Source organism: Esox lucius, chromosome 9 (genome assembly GCF_011004845.1).
Source record: "Esox lucius isolate fEsoLuc1 chromosome 9, fEsoLuc1.pri, whole genome shotgun sequence".
Classification (NCBI taxonomy): Eukaryota; Metazoa; Chordata; class Actinopteri; order Esociformes; family Esocidae; genus Esox; species Esox lucius.
In genome coordinates, this window is record NC_047577.1 from 771,857 (window position 1) to 791,906 (window position 20,050).

The 20,050-nt window shown below is 44.0% G+C and overlaps 2 protein-coding genes across 2 annotated transcripts; one reads left to right on the top strand and one right to left on the bottom strand.

Moving 5' to 3' along the window:
• Nucleotides 1-269: 269 nt before the first annotated feature.
• Nucleotides 270-10,457, bottom strand: si:ch211-14k19.8 (serine-rich adhesin for platelets). The gene is made up of 9 exons (XM_029122043.2): nucleotides 8,068-10,457; nucleotides 7,025-7,185; nucleotides 5,653-5,711; nucleotides 4,432-4,595; nucleotides 3,622-3,784; nucleotides 3,311-3,502; nucleotides 1,873-2,094; nucleotides 1,266-1,428; nucleotides 270-613 (listed from the first exon to the last, which is right to left on the bottom strand). Exons 1-9 carry the CDS (start codon nucleotides 10,223-10,225, stop codon nucleotides 539-541), a joined length of 3,357 nt encoding a protein of 1,118 aa, XP_028977876.2. The 5' UTR covers nucleotides 10,226-10,457; the 3' UTR covers nucleotides 270-538.
• Nucleotides 10,458-14,104: 3,647 nt separating this feature from the next.
• Nucleotides 14,105-18,328, top strand: LOC105030075 (gastrula zinc finger protein XlCGF28.1-like). The gene is made up of 2 exons (XM_010903735.3): nucleotides 14,105-14,679; nucleotides 16,789-18,328. The coding sequence occupies exons 1-2, from the start codon at nucleotides 14,436-14,438 to the stop codon at nucleotides 17,832-17,834; spliced, it is 1,290 nt and encodes a 429-aa protein (XP_010902037.2). The 5' UTR covers nucleotides 14,105-14,435; the 3' UTR covers nucleotides 17,835-18,328.
• Nucleotides 18,329-20,050: the final 1,722 nt, after the last annotated feature.

Here is a 20,050-nt window from a genome sequence, read left to right on the forward strand (position 1 = left end):
TTTAGGGGTCTAGTAGGCTGATGTTGCAGGGTTCACTTCCCCCCAGCAGGGGTTTGAATTCAGCTCACTGCTTTTTCAGAAAATACTCACTCTATCTTTCCTGTCAAAATAAAGGATGAAAATGGCTGAAAATGCATCTTAAAAAAGTCTCTATTTTACACAAACACACTTGTGTGGAACAGGACAAACATTAAACACCTGTATTTGACCTTTTACACACTCAGTTGTCTCAGCTCCATTGATGATTTGGGAGGTTTCAGACAGCCAGCAATAGTTTGATCCAGTTTATTCAGTTGGTCCAGAAATTCAGTTTACAGTATGTAGTAAATCCATTTATTTAGTTGTCCAGGGATTCATTTTTTTCTCTTGGTTCAGTGATATATTTCATCATGGATTGTATCATTTACGTCACTAGGGTGTCCCAAAGTTCACCGTGGCCAAGTGGATATGGGATGGAGACTGTTCTGTTCTGTCAGTGATTGCTCAGCGGTCAGAATGGTGATTACTAGGCAGTTGCTAGGCAGTCCATAAATGGTTGCTAGGCGGTCCAGCTCTTCTCCATCTCCACCAGCTCCATGCCTTCACAGTAGGACCGAGGACGTGGCACCCTCACCTGGACAAACAGAGTAGCAACAACAATTGATACCTCTGTCCTTCTTACCGTCTTTAACCTTAACCCCATGCACGCACACAACCTGGCACTATTTGATTTGAGCCTGCTAATACTGCATAACTCATAATTAAAAAATGTAACTTACAATTAACTTCAAATATGAACACATTCGGGGTGTGAGGACAGTTGGGGTGAACACAGTCTGGGTGTGTGAGGACAGTTGGGTGTGCGTACCGTAGTGGTTCTCTGTGAGGACAGTTGGGTGTGCGTACCCTAGTGGTTCTCTGTGAGGACAGTTGGGTGTGCGTACCGTAGTGGTTCTCTGTGAGGACAGTTGGGTGTGCGTACCGCAGTGGTTCTCTGTGAGGACAGTTGGGTGTGCGTACCGTAGTGGTTCTCTGTGAGGACAGTTGGGTGTGCGTACCGTAGTGGTTCTCTGTGAGGACAGTTGGGTGTGCGTACCGTAGTGGTTCTCTGTGAGGACAGTTGGGTGTGCGTACCGTAGTGGTTCTCTGTGAGGACAGTTGGGTGTGCGTACCGTAGTGGCTCTCTGTGAGGACAGTTGGGTGTGCGTACCGCAGTGGTTCTCTGTGAGGACAGTTGGGTGTGCGTACCGTAGTGGCTCTCTGTGAGGACAGTTGGGTGTGCGTACCGTAGTGGCTCTCTGTGAGGAGGCTAGCTGCTGCAGTAAGGGGAAGGGTGTCCACTGGATGGGTTCGATGGGCCAGCTGCAGACTGACAGGTCGCTGGCTTTCCCAGAATCCACCACACACTCAGCCAGGCTGACCTCACTGAGTGCCCAGCCGTACTGGGAACTGGAGGGAGAGAAGAGATGGGAACTCTCCTGACAGCATTCTCTTACAATGCTGTTTTTTCTGTGTGTTTTATACTGAAGCTAATAAGGCTTGTGTGTGCAGAACTTTACCTCAGTGCAATAATTAAACCTTTTAACCTTTTCCTGTACAATATAAAATAGGCTAAGGAAAAGATTTTGCTGAGAAGTTTTGCTACGAGTTCTAATGTCACTTTGGAAAAAGCGTTCATGAACCGTACTGGTTGCTGGGGTGAAGCTGCTTGAAGCACCAGAAAGCACTGACATCATTCACTATAACTCTATGGTGTCAGCAAATGGGTCTCCACTTAAATAATCATATTGGCTGAAGAATTGCTCTGACCTGAAAAGCCCTCAAACACTAATATCAAACAAATTACTTCCCATTTGCCAGAATCCTCTGTTCTCCGAAGCACGAATGACCAACCTGTGTTGGTAGACAGTGTTGAGGTGAGTTCCGTTGCTAGGGCAGGTGGAGGCCAGGGATAGTGTGTCGTCGTGGTAACAGCAGGTGCGGTCAAGTGCCCTTAGGTGAAGCAATTCGTCGGAGTGGGTGAAGGCGGGATTATCCAGCGAGTCAGCTGATCCACCGACTGATCGCCCCCAGAAGCGACCTGACAGCTCGTCAAAATGGTTGAACCTACGGTAGCTACACACACACACACACACACACACACAGACATACATACACACACACACACACACAGACAAACGTCATAAAACCTGAAATTACAGTAGGTTCTAAAAACTGAAGCGTTCCTTCCATAACTCATAGGACTTCCCCAAGAGAACCTCTAAAGAATCCAACAGGAATATTTTCTTTTTAAAGTGTTAAACCTGCATGCTCGACTCTTTCATTCTTTCAGTTTCGTTCTCCCTGTTTCCAGGAAGGGTGATGGCTGTGATTTCACACCAGACACAGGAAGTCAGGGTGGGCAGACAGGAAGTGAGGAGTCGCCAGAAGCAGGGAGTGTGAGGAGAGGTTCATATGAACAGTATGAACCAGAACAGGGATGGTTTATGACCAGTATGAACCAGAACAGGGATGGTTTATGACCAGTATGAACCAGAATAGGGATGGTTTATGACCAGTATGAACCAGAACAGGGATGGTTTATGACCAGTATGAACCAGAACAGGGATGGTTTATGACCAGTATGAACCAGAATAGGGATGGTTTATGACCAGTATGAACCAGAACAGGGATGGTTTATGAACAGTATGAACCAGAACAGGGATGGTTTATGACCAGTATGAACCAGAACAGGGATGGTTTATGACCAGTATGAACCAGAACAGGGATGGTTTATGACCAGTATGAACCAGAACAGGGATGGTTTATGACCAGTATGAACCAGAATAGGGATGGTTTATGACCAGTATGAACCAGAACAAGGATGGTTTATGACCAGTATGAACCAGAACAGGGATGGTTTATGACCTGTATGAACCAGAACAGGGATGGTTTATGACCAGTATGAACCAGAACAGGGATGGTTTATGACCAGTATGAACCAGAACAGGGATGGTTTATGACCAGTATGAACCAGAATAGGGATGGTTTATGACCAGTATGAACCAGAACAGGGATGGTTTATGACCAGTATGAACCAGAACAGGGATGGTTTATGACCAGTATGAACCAGAACAGGGATGGTTTATGACCAGTATGAACCAGAAGCGGGATGGTTAAATCCCCCAAAATGTGAGCTGTATTATTTACTTAAATCATGTGTGGCAGTGCAGCAACAGCGTTGTGCCAGTAAACTATAGGTCGCTGGTACAAATCCCTGACATGGTGAAGAACCCTGTAATTCTGTCCCTGAGCAGGACAATCAATCCTAATCTCTCCCAGGTGTATGCACCTGCTGCGAGTCTGGTCCACTTTGGCATGGATCAGCATGGCTCGGTATCGCCGCACAGCCAGGCACGCCAAGAGGCTGATCACCACTACCATGGCGACCAGCACACCAAGACATGCCCCCACCAGCCGCTGCCGCGTCATCTTCACGTCACAACGACTCCCCATAAACCAGAAGTGATCCCCGACTGGGCATCTGGAGACATGAACACACACATCGTCATCAGGGTCGGCTCACATATTCTCATTGGTATTTGGTACTAGTGGTCCAGGTTATGGGTTAGAGTAAGGATTTGTGGTCTGGGTTTGTCTTACTGGCAGAGTGGTAGCTGTTCTGGCTGGTGGGTGCAGATTCCCTGGTTGTGACAGAATTCAGAATGGCAGAGTGACGAGCAGACAGCCAGGTCACCTGGTTGCCACACACACTCATAACCTGCAGGGCACTGGAACAACCACACACACACATCAGACTGCACACCTGGCGGATTGGAGAGGAGGAGAGGAGGAGAGGAGTGAGGCAGAGGAGGAAATGTTTTAATGTTTTTAAAATGATTTATGAAAATGAAAGTCAGCAACAACTTCTTGATATTCCACTATGTTCCTCTGTGTCCAGTACAGTGATGTTCCTAACTCTGTGTCCAGTACAGTCATGTTCCTAACTCTGGTTCCAGTACAGTCATGTTCCTAACTCTGGTTCCAGTACAGTCATGTTCCTAACTCTGTGTCCAGTACAGTCATGTTCCTAACTCTGGTTCCAGTACAGTCATGTTCCTAACTCTGTGTCCAGTACAGTGATGTTCCTAACTCTGTGTCCAGTACAGTTATGTTCCTAACTCTGGTTCCAGTACAGTCATGTTCCTAACTCTGGTTCCAGTACAGTCATGTTCCTAACTCTGGTTCCAGTAAATTCATGTTCCTAACTCTGGTTCAAGTAGTCATGTTCCTAACTCTGGTTCCAGTACAGTCATGTTCCTAAATCTGGTTCAAGTAGTCATGTTCCTAACTTTGGTTCCAGTCAGTTGAATTTCAACACTAGTCCTGAAAAGCTCATCACGTGCAGGCTTTGCACAGATGTTTCAAGACTCTCCAGGAACGATCCATCATAACCTCCAACCCCTGAATCACCTCCAACAGTGATGTTTGTAACTTTTGACCCTCTGAAGCTCCTTCCCTCCCCAACCGCCTGGGCCAATCCAGTGCGTTCCAGGAGAGACTCCGCCCCTGACACACCCAGCCAGGCCAACGCCTCCGAGGTCCTAAACATCACCAGACTCTGGACCACTCGACCACTACAGGATGAATCAAAGCAAAAACCAATCAATTAAACACATTAATCACATTGTCACTTTTCTTACTCCCTGACCATTACAGAAATATGAGTATGATTGAATTTGATCTAAAAATGTACATACGATTATTTCACAGACAGAGCTGGTAATCATCAATATTATCTTTGTCGTATCCTTACGATCAAACTCACGTCTGGTCGGAGACCGTGTAAACCAATCTTGATTCACAATAAGGCCGTCATAATCACGACAAACAATCATAACAGCCTCAGTAACAACAACCACAAGTAGAATGATGATAATAGGTAATATATAATAAGATGAAGAGGAAAGTAACACAACACAAACTTACCACAATATTAAATATTGTATAACTTCCGTATGTAATGCGCTGGACAAATAAACTTGCTTTTCCAAAGTAACTCAGGCCAATAGTATCAACATGGAGATCCTGAATGGTCGTTTTGATATCTACGCTCATTCCCAAATAGTGTGACAGTTTCGTGAATCACACTTGGAGATGATCATACGTCTCTTTCCATGTTTGAATCTGAGCCCTTTCATGAATGAGGGCCAACCACTCCACTAATCAATTACATCACGACAATGCAACACAACTGCTGGTAACGGATCCATCAATCAATAAAGCAACATATCAATTTATCAACCAAACATTCTCTTAAAGCAACCAATGAATCTCATCTTCTTCATCCGCTTATCCGGTATCAGGTCGCGGGGGCAGCAGCTCCAGCAGGGGACCTCAATCTTCCCTTTCCCGAGCCACATTTGCCAGCTCTGACTGGGGGATCCTGAGGCGTTCCCAGGCCAGCGTCGAAATATAATCTCTCCACCTAGTCCTGGGCCTACCCCGAGATCTCCTCCCAGCTGGACGTGCCTGGAACACCTCCCTAGGGAGACGTCCTGGGGGCATCCTTACCAGATGCCCGAACCACCTCAACTGGCTCCTTTCAATGCAAAGGAGCAGTGGCTCTACTCCGAGTTCCTCACGGATGGTTGAGCTTCTCACCCAATGAATGAGTTATGAAATTGAAATCACCTGCTCCAGACCGCCTGTATGTCCTGGAATCCTGGGGCTCTCTGGAGGTACGGCGCCACCTGCAGGATGGGAGGTCAAGTACCACATTAATACAACTAGATATCAAAAGCTTTTAGAAACATTGAGAAACATTTGAGAAACATTTGAGAAACATTGAGAAACACTGAGAATCATTTGAGAAACATTGAGAAACACTGAGAAACATTTGAGAAACATTGAGAAACACTGAGAATCATTTGAGAAACATTGAGAAACAGAAACATTTGAGAAACATTGAGAAACATTGAGAAACATTTGAGAAACATTGAGAAACCTTTGAGAAACATTGAGAAACATTAAGAAAGGTTGAGAAACATTTGAGAAACATTGAGAAACATTTGAGAAACATTGAGAAACATTGAGAAACATTTGAGAAACATTGAGAAACAATGAGAAACATTGAGAAACTGAGAAACTTTTGAAAAACATTGAGAAACATTTAGGAAACATTGAGAAACATTGCCATGGGAAGTAGGGGTGCTGGGGGGTGTGCACCCTCAGACTAAATTGTAGGGTTGGTGACTTGGAGAGTGAATGCGTCTGATAATCACCTGACAGAGGCCCTGTAAAACATCCTGCTAGAGCCCCTATAAAAGACCCTTTCAAAGGCCCTGTAAAACATTCCATCAGAAGCGATGTAAAAACCCCTATCAGAGGACTTGCAAAACATCCAGACAGAGGCCCTGTAAAACACCCTGCCAGAGCTTTTATAAAACACCTTGTCAGAGGCCCTGTAAAACACTCTGCCAGAGCTCCTTTTGAACATCCAGTCTGAGGCCCTGTAAAACACTCTGCCAGAACTCCTTTAAACATCCAGTCAAAGGCCCTGTAAAACACCCTGCCAGAGCTCTTATAAAACACCTTCTCAGAAGCCCTGTAAAACACCCTGCCAGAGCTCCTTTAAACATCCAGTCAGAGGCCCTGTAAAACACCCGGCCAGAGCTCCTTTAAACATCCAGTCAGAGGCCCTGTAAAACACCCTGCCAGAGCACCTTTAAAACATCCAGTCAGAGGACCTATAAAACACCCTGCCAGAGCTCCCATAAAACACCTTGTCAGAGGCCCTGTAAAACAACCTGCCAGAGCTCCTATAAAACATCCCGTCAGAGACCCCATAAAACATCCTGTCAAAAGGCCCTGTAAAACACTACTGTGAAATATCTACAATTCACCACACCCCAGATGATTCCCATTTGAGAGCCAAACACTGATAATAGTTACCAGGTTTAAATATACTGGAAGCATAATCTCTGATACCAGTTTTGTCCATTATGAGACTCAGTTTGTGTGGGTGTGTGTGGGTGTATGTGTGAGGGTGTGTGTGTGTGGGTACCCATGCTGTTGTGTCATCCTCCAAGCTGCTGGTCAGGTCAGAGGTTAAGTCAGAGCCGCTGGTCAGGTTAGAGGTTAAGTCAGAGCCACTGGTCAGGTCAGACGTCAGGTCAAAACCGGTGTCCTCCAGAATAACCTGCAGCAGCAACTCAATGGACACCTCTGGGAAAACACACACACAGACATTATTAATACACACACTATTACTTTACACACATTATTAGTACACACATTATTACTATACACACTATTACTATATACATTATTAGTACACACATTATTACTATACACACACTATTACTATATACATTATTAGTACACACATTATTACTATACATGCACTATTAATATATACATTATTAGTACACACATTATTACTATAAATGCACTATTACTACATAAATTATTAGTACACACATTATTACTATACACACACTATTACTATATACATTATTAGTACACACATTATTACTATACATGCACTATTACTATATACATTATTAGTACACACATTATTACTATACATGCACTATTAATATATACATTATTAGTACACACATTATTACTATAAATGCACTATTACTACATAAATTATTAGTACACACATTATTGCTATACACACACTATTACTATATACATTACTAGTACACACATTATTAATATACATGCACTATTACTATATACATTATTAGTACACACATTATTACTATACACACACTATTAATATATACATTATTAGTACACACATTATTACTATACATGCACTATTACTATATACATTATTAGTACACACATTATTGCTATACACACACTATTAATATATACATTATTAGTACACACATTATTACTATACATGCACTATTACTATATACATTATTAGTACACACATTATTACTATACATGCACTATTACTATATACATTATTAGTACACACATTATTACTATGCACACACTATTCAAATATATATTATTAGTACACACATTTTTACACATATTTACTAGACAAATTATTAATACACACTAGTAATTTACACACTCAATCACCTTTGATTGTAGCTGGCAGATCAGGCACGATATAAATCCTGGCTCTGCGTTTGGAGATCTGTGTGGACTGGGACAGGCCAGAAGATGTACCTGCCAACCGGCTGCCCTCGCTGGGGTAAGGCTCTGTCCAGGCTGGGTGTCTGGAGTTCCTGGACCAGGGGGAAGTCTGTGTAGTCAAGGGTATTGGTTTCACGGTTGGTGATGGTAGTTTTGTAGTCTGTGATGGTGGTTTCTTGGTCAGCAATGGCAGAACTGTGGTTGTGGTGGTTACCACAGAGCCAGTTGTGACAGAAGGGATGAGGGAGGTTGTGGTGGTTACCACAGAGCCAGTTGTGATAGAAGGGATGAGGGAGGTTGTGGTGGTTACCACAGAGCCAGTTGTGATAGAAGGGATGAGGGAGGTTGTGGTGGTTACCACAGAGCCAGTTGTGTCAATGTGTCCTGGGAATGAAGTGTGTGTGACTGTGTATCCTGGGAGAGGAGTGTTTGTGACAGCGTGTCCTGGGAGAGGAGTCTTTGTGACAGTATGTCCTGGGAGAGGAGTGTGTGCGGCACTGTGTTCTGGGAGAGGAGTGTGTGTGGCACTGTGTTCTGGGACAAGTGTGTGTGCAGGGGACACACTGGTCAAGGGAACAGGTGTGTGTCCAGGAGAAATATCGAGCAAAGCCGTGTCTGTTAGGAGTGTGTGTGCACTTTGTGTGTGTTTGAGCAGGGGTGTGTGTGTGTCCCTCATGGTGTCGGTTGTTGTGGTTACAAGCAGAGGATCGTCAGAAGTGAGAGATGAGATGTGGGTCTGGACTACATCGCCCAGAAGCAGCGATGTTGTGGTGGAGGGAGGGGCAATGTAGGGATTTGTAGTCCATTTGTACAGATTGTCAGGGCTGAGGGAGGGGGAGGCGGAGAGGGAGAAGGGAAAGACAGGGGAGTCAGGAAGCCCAGGAGGGAGAGTAGGGGAGAGGTTTGCAGAGCTTGAGGGAGTGTTTGTATGCAGGTGAGTGTGTGTGGGGTGTGTTTGACTGTGTGAAGGCAGAGTAGTGTGTGACATGCCGTTTAATTCAGTCAGGGTTCCAGGGGTCAGAGTGTGAAGAACCCTGGATGGTGTTGAGTTTAGGTTGGTGTGTGTGTTGTGTGGTGTGTGTGATGTGTGTAGTGTGTGTGACAGAGTGTTGGACCCATTAGTTAATTCTGTCTCTAAGGATGATAATGAGTCTGTTTGACCAGTAATGTCTGCCTCGGAACTGGATGCTACTGTTTGATTATTTCTGTCTAGATCCGTAGAAAACTGTGATGGCCCAAGTAGCCCCTCCCACCCAGTCACACCTGACACAGGTAGCTCCTCCCCCTCAGTCACACCTGACACAGGTAGCCCCTCCCCCTCAGTCTCACCTGACAGATGTAGCCCCTCCCCCTCAGTCTCACGTGACACAGGTATGCTGGCCAGGGTCCGTGAATTCAGATTAAGAGTGACCTCAGAGGTGAACGTTAACTCTTGCTGTACTGTGATGCTCCGTATTGTCCTCCATGCAAAGGACCCATCCTGCTCCGTCAGACCAACCAGTGGGTCCCTGTGTGGGATATGGGTCCTGCCTGGCTCTCCTGGACCTTTAGGAGGGCTGGAGGTAAGATGAGTGGGCTCAAAGGGAGGGAGGAGCAGGGTTCTGGGGAGGGATGAGTTTGTCTGTGGTTCTGTGGATGAATGTGTCTGTGGTTCTGTGGATGAGTGTGTCTGTTGGTCTGTGGATGAGTGTGTCTGTTGGTCTGTGGATGAGTGTGTCTGTTGGTCTGTGGATGAGTGTGTCTGTTGATCAGTGGATGTGTGTGTCTGTTGGTCTGTGGATGAGTGTGTCGTTTGGTCTGTGGATGAGTGTGTCTGTTGGTCTGTGATTGACTTTGTCTGTTGGTCTGTGGATGAGTGTGTCTGTTGGTCTGTGATTGACTGTGTCTGTTGATCTGTGGATGTGTGTGTCTGTTGGTCTGAGGATGAGTCTGTCTGTTGGCTTGTGGGTGAGACTGGGTCAGTGTGGGTAACACGTGTGTTATCAATTCTCTGAAGGTTGGGTGGAGAGTGATTGTCAGTGTGTGTATCAGTGTGTGTGTCTGAGTGTGTGTCAGTCTGGGTGTTGTTGTGGGTGTTCAGTCCGGCAGGGTCGTAACCCATAGTGACGTGTTTAACAGGTTGACGAGGCCCAGATGTATCCGCTCCATTGTCTGGTTCTTCCTCAGGAAGCAGGGGGACTTCCCTATCGGCCTGCCCAGCCACAGTGAGCTCTGCTTGGGGAAAGGAGGGGGCTGACAGCCTCTGAAGGGGGCTACTGGAACCAGGGGTCAGGCCCAACTTTGAATCACCCACAAAGCTTGTGGAGTATCGACCGCTGTCCCTCTCTGTCCTCCCTCCCCTCCCCCCCCTCCCTCCCCCCTGAGTAGTCTGGGCCAAGCTGGATCTGGTGTCGTTCTTGAGAGTTTTGTTGCTGTTGAGATTTTTGGATTTTAGTTGTAAAGACACACCCGTCAGAGGGCCTTGACGCTCCAGAGGATTCCATTCTGCTTCCTGACCTAGAAAACACACGGTCGGACACACACACACACACACACACACACACACGTGGTTAAGAGTGGAAACACTAACACACTCTTTGCTCATGTTAGGAACAATACAGTTACCAGGGTAGCATAGTAGGACCAGCCCTGTAGAACATTCAAAACACATTATTACAGCAATAACCCAGAACCTGTTGTTGGTCAATAACACTATAGAACCCGAATCCCCCAGAGTGCATTGCTGTTTGTCAGTAACCCACTAGAACCTTGTTCTCCAGACTGCACTGCTGTTAGCAAAGATATCCTGTAATATATTCCATATAAAACTACTGTAAACATATGTATTCCATATAAAACTACTGTAAACATATGTATTTCATATAAAACTACTGTAAACATATGTATTCCATATAAAACTACTGTAAACATATGTATTTCATATAAAACTACTGTAAACATATGTATTCCATATAAAACTACTGTAAACATGTGTATTCCATATAAAACTACTGTAAACATATGTATTCCATATAAAACTACTGTAAACATGTGTATTCCATATAGATGACATTGACCAGGGTTCATTGTGCATATTAAATGTAAAGGGAGCAGGGTGTTATTTAGGTTTATGCATAAAGAACAGGCTGTTATTTAGGGTTCTGTATAGAGAACAAGGTGTTATTTAGGGTTCTGTATAGAGAACAAGGTGTTATTTAGGGTTCTGTATAGAGAACAAGGTGTTATTTAGGTTTATGCATAAAGAACAGGCTGTTATTTAGGGTTCTGTATAGAGAACAAGGTGTTATTTAGGGTTCTGTATAGAGAACAATGTGTTATTTAGGGTTCTGTACAGGAAATGTTATCTAAACACTAAAACATGAGACCTGATTAAACTGATTAAACTATACATCTACACACAAAATAAAATAATGTCATAGACTAATAAAAACAGACAATCAATGTCACTCCCTTAAAACAACACAATGGAACACAGATATTACATTTACTGGGTTAATATCCTGGTGCTGTAAACACCACAGAAAAAACTGTAGGTCGGACGCTGACACATTCAAACAGAGAAACCAACTACACAAAAACTAAATGTTGTGAACAATCTGAACATCTTAAGAGTTTAAGTACTGACAGTCTGTACCTAAATCACTGCACCCGAGCATCCACTCACTCATGTTATTTCCTACCTGTGATTAAGATAATGAGAAGCAGAATTATTTGGAGCCGCATCTTGTGTCAGTAAACATTTTAGTGACAGTTGCTCATCTGGTATCTGCAGACATTTCATTGGCAGTTGCTCGTCTTATGTCTGTAGCTGTTTCAGTGACAGGGGGTTCAGAAACCCCATGCACAGACGCAGGTCAGAGTTCAGGGGGGATCCGTGTATAATCGTGACCAGGATCTCTAATCCTTCCAAGACGCGGACACACCAAGCCAAAAGAAAACCTCCTTTTCCCTTTTTTCTTCCTAGGCCACTATCAATGAACGCTACTGGCCCTTCTTCCAGCACCTCCTACCAAACGTCCTGGAGAGAAGAAGAAAAGCCTGGAATGTCCCTGCCCATTTTTTTCTCTCTCACTTACTCACCCCTCCCTCTCCCCCTCCTTCTCCCCCTCCCTCTCCCCTCACCCTCTCCCCTCACCCTCTCCCCTCTCCCCTCTCCCCTCACCCTCCCTCTCCCCCTCCCTCTCTAATAGAAACGGGTAACAAGACACACATGTATTTCCTTTGTGCAGGGGGCATGTGTGTGTGTGGGGGGGGGGGGGGGGGGTAAGAGAGAGTATAAGCATGTGTGTGTGTGTGGGGGGGTGAGAGAGAGTATAAGCGTGTGTGTGTGTGTGTGTGTGTGTGTGGATTAGAGAGAGTATAAGCATGTCTGTGTGTGGGGGGGGGTGAGAGAGAGGATGAGGGTAGCCATTGGACCTACATTAGGTCCTCGCGGCATTTCCTGTGTCATACAGGGAGAGACAGACAGACTTAGTGAGCTTGGCGGGGGGGCAGGCTGCTCTGCTTTAAAACGCTGAGCTGGAAACTGCTTTTAACGGGACAGAGGCAGATGAAGGAGTCGCTGCAGGTAATGAATTTGTTCAGACTGTTTTACCATTCCCATGAGGATGGGTTAGGGTTAAAGGAGATGAAAGAGTCGCGGTAAGTAATGAATTTGTTCAGACTGTTTTACCATTCCCATGAGGATGGGTTAGGGTTAAAGGAGATGAAGGAGTCGTGGTAAGTAATGAATTTGTTCAGACTGTTTTACCATTCCCATGAGGATGGGTTAGGGTTAAAGGAGATGAAGGAGTCGCTGCAGGTAATGACATTGTTCAGACTGTTTCAAACTACAGACATTGTTCAAACTACCATCCTCATTCACATGAGGATGGTGGTTCCTCATTACCGTCACAGCACCCAGAGGCTGTCCCAAATGACACCCTGTCCCTGTTTAGTGCACTGCTTCTGACCAGGACAGGGAGCCCTTTAGACAAACCTCATAGCCGTTAAAATCACACTTGATTTGGTCCCAATCCAACAACACATTATGTTGGCTTCATCACATCTTCCCTAAACCGCCATGTCATGCTAAGTGTGCTTCAGGAGGAGGTTAGTGTCCAGCTACACAGAACGGTGTACCGTGAAAAGAATGGGTTTTCATTTTCAGTTAGCTTCACATTCCAGTGTAGGTCTAACCCTTCAACTCGAGCAGCCCAGTAATAAGCACCAGTCAGCCAAAGACCAGGCGGGCCAAATCCAGCATCAATATTATTGTAGTACCGATGGATTTTCTTTTGAATTCACAACCGATGAGAATGTGTCCTCTCTCATGGATTGACGCTTCAGTATATGTCAGCTTAGAGTTTGGTGTTCGGACGTTGAATTAAGACGATGCTAAAACAACAACATACACTAGTTATTGGACTATACGTCCAATCTGGTTGCCAACCAGTTTTATAGGGTCATACTGGACGTGACTCACATGGTCCGATCTGCAAATATAACCGTCACAAGCCCAATGTTGGACTGAAATGTTTCAAGGTGTGTAGAACAGTAAAATGGCCCAAAACATATTCATATTCTTTGGAGTGCCAAAAACATAATCTACTAATAAATCCTCATATTCTGTATTATACATTGAAACACCTAATATTGTCAAACTGTTGTTCTGTCATACACCAGTTGAAATACCCCATGGTCCATACACCAGTTAAATGTAAAATAAATTAGAGTAAATGTTAATTAGATACCTTTACTGCTCTTAGAATCTTGGTTCTATGGACATTCTACAATACATCTACTGTATATTCTTGAATGGGATATGTGTGGGACATGATATTTATTATTATAAAACTATTATTATAGAATTTAGTTTTCAGAGTCAGGTGTTTGGTTGTGTTGTACAAGATAAAGACACAGGGCCAAAGATAAATAGAACATGGTCAAAGCCACATGGAAGGAAAACAGAGAAAATATTAGAATCCCGGCCTACAGTAAATCCGCAGACACGTTAAACATTCCTGTCAGCAGAAGGCGATGTGGATGGTTCATTTGATGCTTCCAATGTGTGACGTATAATCAAGGGGACGCGACGCTTGAAGAAGAACTGCTAGTATGCAACATTATTGCTTGTCAGCCAACATTACCGAAAGGTAAAGCTTTTAAGAAGCGTTCATGTAATTTAGCAACTGTGTTTTGAACGCATGTCCGTCGTCAAGTTAGTTTTCTTTTCTAATGACATATTTACGATCTTGTTATTAGTCAGCTTGCTGACTGGCTGAGTTGGAACTAATCCATTTGCTAATGGTAGCAAACAGGCTAACCTCAACATGAGCGCAATGAACTATTCTGCCCATGCTGAAGAAGAGGTCAGCTGGACAAATAAAGAGGGTCTTTGGCTGAATATTGTCGTGAAAGAAGAAGAGAAAGAACTTAGAGTGACAGAAGATGGAGGTAATGGGGACGCGGGTGAGAAAGAGGAAGTCGATTATGAAGTGAAGGAAGGTGAGATCACTGTTACACTGAAAGAAGAGGACGAGGAAGATGATGAGGAGCATGATTTGTTAAACGCCAGTAAGTGAGGGCTGTTTCACGCAAAAGTCACCACGAGCACCCACGTCTTTAAAACATAATTTCCAAATGAAGCCATTTCCCGAAGCATGTAATTGTTCTCGGTTAGAGGGGCAATTTATTTATATTTTTTTATAACCGCTTGTTAAACGGTCGCGCATGTGCTTGGACCAAGCCAAGACAGTTTAGTTTTTTTTTCATAGTGTGACAACAACTTAAAATACATTTTGACGGGTGCATTTTTTTTGTGTGTGTGATGATGACCCTGGTAACGAAGCCAACACCACTTGAGGAGAAATGAGGACTTAATGCCTTTCGCTAGTTTGATACTGATTATACTGTAGTAATCTGTCGCCTTTGCTAACAGGTACATTTTAAACAGAAACTAGCTGAAGAATTTCAGTGCAGGAAACACTGAAATAATACCAATAGGTAAGAACTCTACCAATCAACACAGCTGAGGTATAAACTCAACTCTACCAATCAGCACAGGGGCAGGTATGAACTCTACCAATCAGCACAGGGGCAGGTATGAACTCTACCAATCAGCACAGGGGCAGGTATGAACTCTACCAATCAGCACAGGGGCAGGTATGAACTCTACCAATCAGCACAGGGGCAGGTATGAACTCTACCAATCAGCACAGGGGCAGGTATGAACTCTACCAATCAGCACAGGGGCAGGTATGAACTCTACCAATCAGCACAGGGGCAGGTATGAACTCTACCAATCAGCACAGGGGCAGGTATGAACTCTACCAATCAGCACAGGGGCAGGTATGAACTCTACCAATCAGCACAGGGGCAGGTATGAACTCTACCAATCTGCACAGGGGCAGGTATGAACTCTACCAATCAGCACAGGGCCAGATATGAACTCTACCAATCAGCACACATGTAGTTATAAAGTCTACCCAGCAGCACAAGGCAGGTATAAACTCTACCAAGGCATACAGAGTCAAGGACACTGTATCTAGCCGCCCCACACAGGGCCACATTTTGACTTTACTGCGTGGCTGTAAGTTCCCCATCAGGATCCCCATCACCCCAAGGTCCCCATTAAGATCACTATCAACCCATGGTCCCCATCAATATCCCCATCACCCCATGGTCCCAATCAGTATCCCCATCACCCCAAGGTCCCCATCAGTATCCCCATCACCCCAAGGTCCCCATCACCCCATGGTCCCCATCAGTATCCCCATCACCCCAAGGTGCCCATCAAGATCACTTTCACCGTATGGTCCCCATCACCCCAAGGTCCCCATCAGTATCCCCATCACCCCAAGGTCCCCATCACCCCATGGTCCCCATCAGTATCCCCATCACCCCAAGGTCCCCATCAATATCACCATCACCCAAAGGTCCCCCAAGAAACTTCCATCTAGAAGCTCTAAGTCTGGTAGACCAGGGAAAAGAGCCTTTAATTAGGATGCTCTAATCCTGGTAGTCCAGGGAACTGAGACTTTAATTAGGAGGCTCTAATCCTGTTAGTCCAGGGAAAAGAGCCTTTAATTAGGAGGCTCTAATCCTGTTAGTCCAGGGAAAAGAGCCTTTAATTAGGAGGCTCTAATCCTGGTAGTCCAGGGAACAGAGACTTTAATTAGGAGGCTCTAATCCTGGTAGTCCAGGGAACAGAGACTTTAATTAGGAGGCTCTAATCCTGTTAGTCCAGGGAACAGAGACTTTAATTAGGAGGCTCTAATCCTGATAGGGCAGGGAAAAGAGACTTTCATTAGGAGGCTCTAATTGTGGTATACCAGGGAAAAGAGACTTTCATTAGGAGGCTCTAATCGTGGTATACCAGGGAACAGCCTACCAACCTAAGTAAAGCGGAGGTTCAGTCAATTACATTTATTTTATTTTGTATCCTTTTTTACATAAGCAGTTGTTACAAAGTGCTTATACAGATACCCAACCTAAAATCCCAAAGAGTAACAAGAACCCGATGCACAGGGTCTAGGAAATACTCCCTCATAGAATTAGAACCTAGAGAACAGCTGGATTCTGAGGGTTGAAGATTTTAAGAGTGCTTGATCTTTTTGGGGTTTTGTTGCTGCGTTTTTCTAACCTTTGTCATGAATTAATTATCTGACTTTGTCATTCACATAGAAGAGAGACATGACTGTTGTGGATCATCTGGGAAACCCCAACAACATCATGATGCTAACAAGCAAGAGACGCTCAAGAAACCCCAGCAGAAACACACAGGAAAGAAACTTCATCGCTGCTCTGACTGTGGGAAAAGTTTACTATCTGCAACAGACCTTAAAATCCACCTGAGAAGCCATACAGGAGAGAAACCTTATGGTTGCTCTCAGTGTGGAATTTGTTTTTCTAGATCACAATCATTGAAATCACACTTGACAATTCACACAGGAGAGAAACCATATAGCTGCTCTCAGTGTGGAATGAAATTCTCTAGATCGCAATCATTGAAATCTCACTTGAGAATTCATACAGGAGAGAAACCATATGTTTGTGATCAATGTGGGAAAGGTTTTGCTACATCAGGCCAGCTGAATTTACACCAGAGAACCCACACAGGAGAAAAACCTTGTAGCTGTGATGTGTGTGGGAAAAGCTTTACTAGATCAGATCAGCTGTTAGTCCACCAGCGAGTACACACTGGAGAGAAGCCTTACAGCTGCAATCAATGTGGGAAAAATTTTACAACACAAAGCAGCCTGAAGTCACACCTGAGAACTCACACAGGAGAGAAGCCTTGTAGCTGTGATCTTTGTGGAAAGAGATTCACCCAGTCAATACACCTGACTATACACAAGAGAACACACACAGGAGAGAAAGCATACCATTGTTCTGACTGTGGCAAACGCTTTGCTACCTCAACTGAACTGATAAAACACCAGAGAACACACACGGGAGAGAAACCCTACAGCTGTGATCAGTGTGGAAGGAGATTCACTCAGCTGGGTCACCTGACAACACACAAGCAAACACACACTGGAGAGAGGCCTTACCACTGTGCCAACTGTGGGAAGAGTTTTGTTAGGTCAGCTCATTTACGTTTACATCAGAGAACACACACTGGAGAGAAACCTTATAGCTGTGATCAATGTGGGAAGAGATACTCTGATTCAAGGGTTCTCATGAAACATCAGAAAATACACACAGGCAATCCTGCGAGTCTTGAATGATCCCTAACACATGAACTGAGTAGTATGAAGCAGTTGTACAAAGAAAGTCATAAAAGGAAGGTCATTAAAAAATAAATTAAGGTGTATGGCTGCACTGTTGTAGGTACATGTAAAATAGCTTTTCTATAACAGACTACAAACATTATATTGAAACAATCAGTAGTAATTAGCAATTTAACTACATTTTGCTGTAGCTTGGTGGTAGTTCAACTGGACTAAAATCTCTGTAATGTTTCAGTTGTTACGTTTTGCAATGCTGTGGTCTAGCCAGGTAGGTAATAATAAAGATGATAATTAAGTAGGTTTTTATTTATGTGTACAAGGTGACAGATAAGCATGTGTCAAATGGAAGTGTTTTTTTTGCACTTATTTAAGTCAACTGTAACTAGCTTTAGAGTAGCTTAACTCCTTCCTGTTTGAAGTGTTTGGTAGTTTGGTGAACTATATTTTTGTGAATGGTTTCCCCAACACTGACAATGAGTGATATTTTTTTATTAAAGCATTTTTGTATAATAAATGTATTCTTATAATTTCCTTAATTTTGCATCATTGCTAAAGACATGCGCTGCTAGTGGGGTCAGTTGTACTGAATTCTTGTTCAACAAACAGAAGGATGATATTGGCTAAACTTGTAGCTAAATTAAGCTTTCAGCTCCAGCTTGCTAATATTAGTCAACTTACATTACACGGCTAACACATTGACTTTAAACTTGATAATGCTATGTTAACTAACATCATACCACAAACAAAATCACTTTAAACTTGATAATGCTATGTTAACTAACATCATACCACAAACAAAATCACTTTAAACTTGACAATGCTATGTTAACTAACATCATACCACAAACAAAATCACTTTAAACTTGACAATGCTATGTTAACTAACATCATACCACAAACAAAATCACTTTAAACTTGATAATGCTATGTTAACTAACATCATACCACAAACAAAATCACTTTAAACTTGACAATGCTATGTTAACTAACATCATACCACAAACAAAATCACTTTAAACTTGACAATGCTATGTTAACTAACATCATACCACAAACAAAATCACTTTAAACTTGACAATGCTATGTTAACTAACATCATACCACAAACAAAATCACTTTAAACTTGATAATGCTATGTTAACTAACATCATACCACAAACAAAATCACTTTAAACTTGATAATGCTATGTTAACTAACATCATACCACAAACAAAATCACTTTAAACTTGACAATGCTATGTTAACTAACATCATACCACAAACAAAATCACTTTAAACTTGACAATGCTATGTTAACTAACATCATACCACAAACAAAATCACTTTAAACTTGATAATGCTATGTTAACTAACATCATACCACAAACAAAATCACTTTAAACTTGACAATGCTATGTTAACTAACATCATACTACAAACAAAATCACTTTAAACTTGACAATGCTATGTTAACTAACATCATACCACAAACAAAATCACTTTAAACTTGATAATGCTATGTTCTATATCCTGAAGCTTTGCCCATAGATGCTTCGCTCATATTGGTTTACCCCTCTGCAAATAGGCAGTCACTGAAAATGTAAATATGCAAATCACACCTCTCATGGCCATCTGCCCCATCGCTATAAAAGAGGTCGTCATACTCTGCTCTCTCTCCCTTTTTTCTTCACGATAATGGTTTAACATGCAGTCTTCATTGATTTCCAACAAGCCAAGGATGGCTTCACCTCCTTCAACCGCGGGAGTCTCTGCTAGCCGGCGCCCGGCCTTCGAGGAGCCAGTGTGCACCTCCTGTGCCGTCCTCCCTTTACTGGTGAGGATGGACAGGCTGGCATATTTCGCTGAGGAGGTCCCTCTCTCTGACGTCCTCTCTCCTCTCCGAGGAGGACTCCTTCCAGGAGTCGGGGTCGGAGGCTGAGGGGTCGGCTCCGCCCACCTCTGGAACTGTTCTCCCTCGCTCGGCTGAGCGGGTGCGGAGTTGTTCCGACTCTTCCTCTTCGGAGGAGGAGGTCGCCCCCCGAAGGACCGGAGTGTCGACCCCCCGGCAGTGAAGCAGGACTTCTTCGCTGCCATCTCCCTTCATGACCCGGGGCCCGGTCAACTCCCACCTGGCCTTCACCACGGTGGAGGGACGGCTGGAGACGCTGAGCAGGGGCACCCCGCCCCAGGACCCCGCCCTGGCGACTTCCCTGGTCCCGGGCCTGAGCACCTG